Source organism: Mytilus californianus, unplaced genomic scaffold (assembly GCF_021869535.1).
Source record: "Mytilus californianus isolate M0D057914Y unplaced genomic scaffold, xbMytCali1.0.p SCAF_6, whole genome shotgun sequence".
Lineage (NCBI taxonomy): Eukaryota > Metazoa > Mollusca > Bivalvia > Mytilida > Mytilidae > Mytilus > Mytilus californianus.
In genome coordinates, this window is record NW_026262712.1 from 96,624,676 (window position 1) to 96,633,194 (window position 8,519).

The 8,519-nt window shown below is 31.1% G+C and overlaps 1 protein-coding gene across 3 annotated transcripts in view; it reads left to right on the forward strand.

Annotated features, from left to right (window-relative positions):
- The window catches only part of LOC127705325 (uncharacterized), a 30,281-nt gene extending 25,108 nt beyond the window's left edge, over positions 1-5,173 (forward strand). For all 3 annotated transcript variants that reach the window (XM_052209639.1, XM_052209640.1, XM_052209641.1), the window contains 2 exons: positions 3,363-3,419; positions 4,591-5,173. In XM_052209639.1, coding sequence (XP_052065599.1) covers positions 3,363-3,397 — 35 coding nt within the window. In that variant the 3' untranslated portion in view covers positions 3,398-3,419; positions 4,591-5,173. The remainder of the gene's footprint in view (positions 1-3,362; positions 3,420-4,590) is intronic.
- Positions 5,174-8,519: the final 3,346 nt, after the last annotated feature.

An 8,519-nucleotide genomic window follows, 5' to 3' on the forward strand; every position in this document is an offset into this window, starting at 1 on the left:
CAAGACTCTTCAGATGGCAGTTAACTATTATTCAAAGATCTTTTTGACAATACATGTACTAGAATATATCTCTAAGTTGACTGTTTGTCTATTTCTCATGTATGCATCAAGTTAAATTATGTCCCCTTACATAATCAATTTAGATTTATTGTGCTTTTCAGGGTCAGAAAATCAAATAAATTAATGACATTTGCATGGAAAATGAATAAACTATTTAATCTTGCTGATATACAAACATAATCACATACTTTGTTCCCAAAAAATGCCTTGTCAATGTAAAGAAACCCCTATTGTTATCTCTATTTCAGCTAAATATGTGGGCTAAATAAATAAGTAAGGACCCCCTAACCACTTACTGGTTCCAAAAATGCTCATACTGGTGTCATGTTACCACAAAACTACAAATCAAACCTAAAGAAAACTAGTATAGCCGTACTTGTGTGGAAAAAAATAAGAAATTATGCACTTTATTCATTTCGGTGAAAATAATAGGACGTACAGGCAACTAAAATAGGTCGCGTCTCAAATTCCAGCTGTTGCACATGTGTCAGACACTGCGAAAAGTTAAAGCAAACATTTATAATTAAAAATGTATTGCAAGTTACATAAAAATAATGAAGTTCTACTTTCTAAGTAAATTTTTACATTATTACCCACAGATCAGGCAAAATTTGCTGAATCAGCAATTTTCACTCACAGGGGTGGAATTTAAGGTCTGTTTTTATTCTAGTTGCCCTTAATCAACTTTTTATTGATAAACTTACAAATTGAATAGGTAAAAAAATACCTTTATTGATTTAGTGTAAACATATATATCCCAGTTAAGGGGGCACTGTAGTATTTCCTGACCCACAAGGGATATTGATAGCCTTTTTAGAATTTTCACCACTTTCTAACACTGCCAAAAATTCTACTTAAACAGTTAACTGAAGTACTTTTCTTATACTATTAAGAAATGAATTTGAATATGTATCATAACCGTTTACTTTTTTTGATATCTTTAAAAACCTAAGGCTACTACTGCTTTTAGGTCTTTTATCATGCAGTGAATACAAAATTTAAAAATATTGTCAAAAATTCATTTTCACCTCTATGTAAAATTATTTCATATTTTTCTATACCTGATTCATCCCTCAGTTTGGGAAAGTATGTTCAGTTGATACTGTATTTTTTGTCTAATCGCACTGTTCAGATACATTGACTTAAGTAGGGTACACAAAAGAGCAACCTAAGTTCTGGAATGCAAATACTACCGTGCTACCTAGAATTAAGATTGATCAACCTGAGCGGAATGACCTGCAAAAGTCGGTTAATAATGCAAGTTTTAATGAGTTTCAAACTATTTTTTCCTAACATATCACTTGGGCGGACCCGAAATTATTTTAACCGTCTGAGTCCCATATTCAGATCATTTTCAAACATTTAAAACCTTTTTTTTCGAGGAATGCATATTCCCGCACTAATTTGACATTGTAAACATTAAGTTTACATAATTACAAAACATTTCCTAACTGTACTGTTAACTCATATGGCGTCAATAAAAATAGGGTAAATCGTGAAGTTGATGTGTAAAACTTCGTTTTAAGTACTTGAAATTACTGTATGATTTGTACAGTCAACGGCTTATTAAACGTTTTTAGTTTAAGCGAATTTCATAGTGTAAAGTGTTACTGATCGAAAAAAGTTCTAATTCCATACTATTAGAATTTGATTTCTTGAAACATATTTGATATCTGAAATAATTTAACTATTAAAAAGAAGGTTTTATTATGGAAAAAAAATATATTAAAAAAACAACTGTTAAATCTTTTGTTGTATACACTTGGATGTATAGTGTCAAGTCTGGATTACTTTTTTTTTAAATAGTGCCGAAGACTATAATTATATCTTCATAAATGGGAAATTATATCCAAATCATTACTTTAGCAACTAAACAATATGATGTTAATTAATAGATAAGCCGAATCATTATTCTTGCTTTGCTGCCACTTATTGAGATTTCAACCGGCTTGTCAGCAGGGAGGAATGTTCGGGTGGTTCGTCAGCGGCAAAATACAGGCCGGAAAGGACATCCCGCCAAACAAGAGGAGAAAAATTAAAACATTCTACTAAAAAATCATACCCGGAATTGATTAAAATACCAGTACTTATCTTTTAAAGCATAAAAAAGTTCTAGAAAAAAAGAAAGAAAATACCCAAACATCGGTTGATGTTATAGCCTCAACGTGGAATAATTATTTTTATTTTCCAATCCATGTTTAAGACAAACAGTTGTTTGACTGTAATTGCTTCAAATCAAATACAAATATTATGAACAGTGATTTCCTCAATATTATTTTGGGACAATTTGTTCACTTTATACGATTTATTTCATTTTCAGTCATAGTGGAACAGAAACTATAATTCAGACACACTTTGGATGTTTGAATGGAATTTGAATACACATTTCATAATCATTCAATAGCAACGAAAACAAAATTTTACGCTAATGAAAGAAGCACTGTTAGTGAACATCTACATTTACTCGAAAAACTACATATTGTTGTTAGATTTTAATGCCTTTTTTCAATTTGGACAAAAGAGATTAAATTTAGGTCCTCTACTTAGTCCCTTTGAAACACTGCTGCATTTGTTTTAATATACGTGTTTGCAAAACGTATTTTAAAACTAAAAATATAAAAGCACTCTTCTATGTTTTTTGTGGGGGGAGTGAAGTTTACGTACAATACTGCTAAAATATCTTTATTTTATTTTTTTTCTGTTTGTGCGGCATGGTCAGTTCTTGACGATCCGTCACTTATTAAATCACTGGTTAGTTTTTTCTATGGACTCTTTATACATGTTATATGCAGATTTATCAAAATAGATTAGCCAACCAATGTGATAGTAATCTTAACTTTTAAAATTGCATCGTATATTAGATATTTCTTCAGAAGCACGAACTTAAAAAAAGTTTTTAATCTTTCGTCTACCAAGCATCTACCATGTAAACACAGAACACAGAACAACAACACTTGATCTAATCATTAAACAAAGAAGTTATACTTTGGTTTTGTTACATTTTATTATCACGAAAGCCTGTTTTTAAAATAAGTTCATGTCTGTTACATAAACAGTGTTTGATTGAGTGACAACTTTAATTATCATTCCAATTGTGTGGATTTATATATACTATTATCTATATGATTACACAATATTAACAATATATTAGTTACAGGCATTCGTTAAAACACATTCATAGGCATATAAACTGTGATGTTTTACATGTATAACCTTGGGTTAGCAAACGGAGAATATTACATATTTAGATGTATATAAAATGCGTTGATGGTATTAATCAGCTAATGTGAATGTATTTACAGAATCAGCAGTACTTTTACAACTTGAAACGAGTTAACTGAATAGTAAAGTTTTGATTCGTAAGTTTTTCTATCATATGCGTGTATACACAATAACCATCCCTTCAAACACTGTATAACTGCATAGAAAGTAGTTTTATCATAGAAATAAATGCATGCCTTTTACAGATAAAGATGAGAAGAACTCAAGACACTAATATGACAAAAAAAAACAAAATGACATACAAGGTTACAAAAAAAAAGTGAAATTAAAGATTGTAAATTTCCTAACCCTTACACTTGGCTTAATTTGAGTTGAATACTTTTTTCAAACCAAAGGATAAACATGACTAGATCCTGTAGAATTAAAGAACCTTAAGTGACTTTAGTTTAGTCTGTTTTCCTAAATGTTTGATTCTTTTCTGTTTTGATTTCAGACAGTACTATTGTCGTACACAAAACTATTTGAAGTAACTATGGTCTTGACCTTAGCTACAAGGACATCAAAATCATTTTATCTTCTCTTTGAATGTGATCGTATATTAAGTAATATTTCAATCTTATGTATAGTATTTGATTCAGCAGCCGGAAACCACTTGTCTGCCAAAAAATTTTTTTTAGCTATTTAACGACCTTGTCATTTTTTTAGGTATTAAAAGTCAGAATCAATCAAGATAAGTTTGTGTGAGAAATCCAGTAACGATATTGATGAATATAAATTAGGTTATGTAAACCCCTTTCCTGTTTAAATTTTTGACCTTTCAAGTATTGGTGTCAAATATATCGACGTTGTAATGCTATTCAATGAATATTATGATACCGTCAAACACGACTTTAATGCTAACAAGTATGTTGAATTGCAAGGCAGTGAATATCTGCTCAAAATTTGATTTTAAATAAAATATGGCGGTAAACATCTGTATCTAAATGAACCGAAGAATGAATCAAAACATACCTAACGGTATATGTATAACACATTTCTATATAGAAAGCTCTTCAATTAAAAACAAACACTAACCTGAACGAAATTTGAGACTGAAAGTCAATTGACACAATTACATCTAGTATAAAGATAACAAAATCTCAGACGCATACAAAACGAGACAGAAAACCAAAATTAAAGCAACAACACAGAACAGGAACACAACACACAAAGAAAATAGAAAACAACAAAACATGCGCATATACATGTAGATCATACCAATTAATTAACGTTTATATAACGTTTATACATGGTCGTGTCTATTTGCAGTTGGCTTGAAAGAAGATAATATAATTGGTCACACAAGTCTAATGAGGATAAAATGACTGACGAAACGTTAAAGTGTATGGGTATTTTGCATATTTATCGATAAACTGGTTTTGTTTCCACTAGAGAAAAATTGACATTTTATTACTCAAAAACTGAATGATCAAAGTTTTGTGGAAGTAATTATATAACATAACATTTAGACAATATTTAAAAAAAAAAGAATATATATGTAACTGTAGAATATGGCAATAAATATATATTATAATTTTCTCATAATAACTCATGACTACAATTATATTATTGAAAATGTTAATAAATAAAATAGGATACAATATATAAATGTTTGCTTGATTTCTGTTTGGTCATTTTCCGTTTGAATGTTGTTTTCACGTGTGACAGTGCCAAACAATACATATGCCCTCGAATAGGAAATGAATGAGAAGGAAAAAAATACATTCCTGGATGGAAGATTATAGAACATATAAAGCTACTTCAATTATGATTGTATATAGACAATCCCCTGCTGTTGGTGTAGTTTACATTTGATTTTTACATGCTCTGCACATTTTAAAACATGCAGATAACCACATATTTATATGTATATAGTAAGTTCTCTAAAATGTTCTTGATCGAAATTCCGTTATAAGTTCACGTCAATAATCTAGGATATTGCCAATCGCACTTTTCAGACACGTTGACATTGAGAACCATAACAGATATATGCAACGTGTTTGACTTTTGTTCGGAATCAAAGTTAACATGGTACGATTTTAATTTGATGTTATGAATATGTATCTTTAAACATTCTGTTAGTGTTTGCCTATACATGAATGCAGCAACTAATAATTTACATCAGGTCAAATGGAGGTATGCGTGTTTCTTTTTTGCCTACTGTTCTTAAATATCAATTTCCATATAATGATTTGAATCTTCATACTGTTGAACAGTAATTATGTTGTCATCTATATCTTCATATCTCTCGGTAACATCGATATAATGACCAGACGTCTCTCCGTCATCGGGTTCCAAATAATCAGAAGATGCTATGTCATAAACATTCTTGTTATTTTCATCTTCCGGCGCTGCATAGTATCTATAAGAAATTAAGTTTCAAGAAATATATCTTGTTTGTTCACTACATTCATTCAAAGAGTTTTTTTTTATATTAACCATGCATTACAATCATTCGATTGAATACGGTGTGCATATCAATATATGATTGCCAATGATACAACTCTCCACAAGAGACCAAATGACACAAACATTAACAGCTATAGGTCACCGTACGGCCTTCAATAATGAGCAAAGCCCATACCGGAAAGTCAGCTATAAAAGGTACCGAATTCACAAATGTAAAACAATTCAAACGAGAAAACTAACGGTCTAATTAATGTACAAAAAAATTAACGAAAAACAAATATGTAACACAGCAACAAACGACAACCACTGAATTTCAGGCTCCTGACTTGGGACTGGCACACATATACAGAATGTGACAGGGTTAAACATGTTAGCGGGATCGCAACCCTCCCCCTAACCTGGGACAGTGACAGTGGTGTAACAGTACAACATAAGAACGAACTCATCAGACGGATACAAATAGAAATACAAATAACAAAAAACACGTGGACGTGACCGGGTATTTGTACATTCTAACAACAAAAAGACACTAAGTACAGATCTGAGAGTACTCGCGGTTACTGACAGCTAGTTCAAAGCCAGTACCAACTAATATAAAAAATTAATTATGCATCTAAGACTTAATAGTTTGGTTGTTTGTTAAGTTCTTGACTTATATGTTCACATATATATGTTGAAGATATCAACGTACATGTGTAGTACTATCGACTTTTTGCAGAACATTTTATCTCCGTCAAAGGCACTCGGAAGTCTTGAATTTGCAGTGAGGTGTTTATTTTTGCTTCATGTTGAATGCTTCAGTTAGACTAAGATATGCAGAACAACCATAACACACTGTTCTGGATTTTTTAATTTTTTTTTCTAATTTGTAAGTGAGTAAAGATTTGGTTAAATAAACTAATTATATGTTACACAATATTCCTGCGTTTCCCTTTTGCCAGTATAAAATAGGGAGACACACGAAGGAAACTCACTTATGCTTGTCTAAGGTTATATCTTGATATAATTTTCTCAAGTTCTTTATTTAAGAATGTGATGACAGTCTTTTCATCTGTTTTAAATTAAGAAACATTATTTTATTTACATATTCATGAAAAATTATCACTTATAATGAATTACTTACATTGCACCTCGTGTAGTATTGCTTTGATTTTGCTTCATAGCGTTCGCACCTAAAGCAAGATTACAATATGTTATGTCATTTGCATGTTTATTAATGTTTGCAAGGTGTTGTCTTTTATTATGTGCTTTTGTATGGATTTTTTTTATTATTATCTTGTTTTTACATGCTTGGGGATTTTTGATATGTTTATTTCGTTTCTACTGTTCAATAAAATTATCAATGTATGTAGTATTAGAATTTGAAGCCAGTTTCCTTCTTCTATATCAATATGTTAGCAAACAATTCTGAAAGCATCTTCTGCAGAAAAATATGTTTGTTATTACCTATCTTAATAAATTATCTACATGTGAATGCCTATGGATGAGTTCATACCTTGGATTGTTTTAATTTTGATGACAACTGCCGTTACTCCAACTGTTATTATAAATACGATAACACCGGTCAACACCAGTAATATGATCATGTACTGAAATTCAGATTGTCCTAAAAAAATCTCATAAGTTAGTCATGTTAGTTGATAAAATCGTTCATATATATGTGTGTTGTAAATAAGATATAACTTACAACGTAGTATTTTCATTTTGCTGCGTCATCTTAAATATTCCAATAGCTGTCAAAGTGAGTATGCTTATCTACCGAGTAGTCGTTGCTATGGAAATGAAAGGGATATATCACTAGTAAAAATTAAGTCTTAACAACAATTCTTATTTAAAAATCTTCTGAAAATTCTAAGACATAAAAAAGGTCCTAACAGAGATTAAAATGAATATAACTTTATAAATTGTGTTGCATCTCAACCGCTTGTAAAATTTAATTTCATCAGGAATTCTCAGTTTTTGTTCAGATATTTTTTCGGGCGTTCAGGCAATTGGCTTGCAGTAAATGCGGTACTGGGCAGTAGCTCCAGTTTTGTGTATTACTGTTTTGCATTGGCAAATAACAGCTACGACAGTATGACCATAAACTTAACAGATTTGACTGTTGGAAAATTGTCTGCATAGTTCTGACCACAGTGAACAAGTTTGAAAATTAAATGAATCACTGAAAATGGATAAACAATTTGTTGGTCAGGCTTTTCAGAGATGTTCATATCTAAATGGCCTTTACAGTTTAAAATTGATTTAGTTATGTATGTAAAACATAAAACATTTTGAAAAAAATTCTCTGTTTGATTGTTTTTAATTAAGTCGCCAAAACGAGGTTGTGGAGAATTACTGTTTTTGCTCAGTTCTTCATCTCAAACAATGTTTTTCCAGCTTTGGTCTCGACATAAAATACTAGTAGAACAATTTTGATACAACAATCCCATAATGTTGTAAAGATATGAAGATATGGTATAATTGTCACTGAGACATCTCCCCACCAAACACCATATGATATAGAAATAAACAACTATGTGTCACCGTACAGCCTTCAACAGTGACCAAACCCACACCGCATAGTCAGCTTTTGAAGGCCATGAAATTGTTGACAAATGTAAAACAATTCAAACGAGAAAAACTAACGAGCTGATTTGTGAAAAAACACAATGAACGAAATACAAATATGATATACAACAACAAATGACAACCACTGAATTGCTGTCCCGTGTCTTTGGACAGGCATACATAATGTGGGGGTTTAACCATGTTTGACGGGGCTCAACCGCTCCCCAACCTGGGACAGT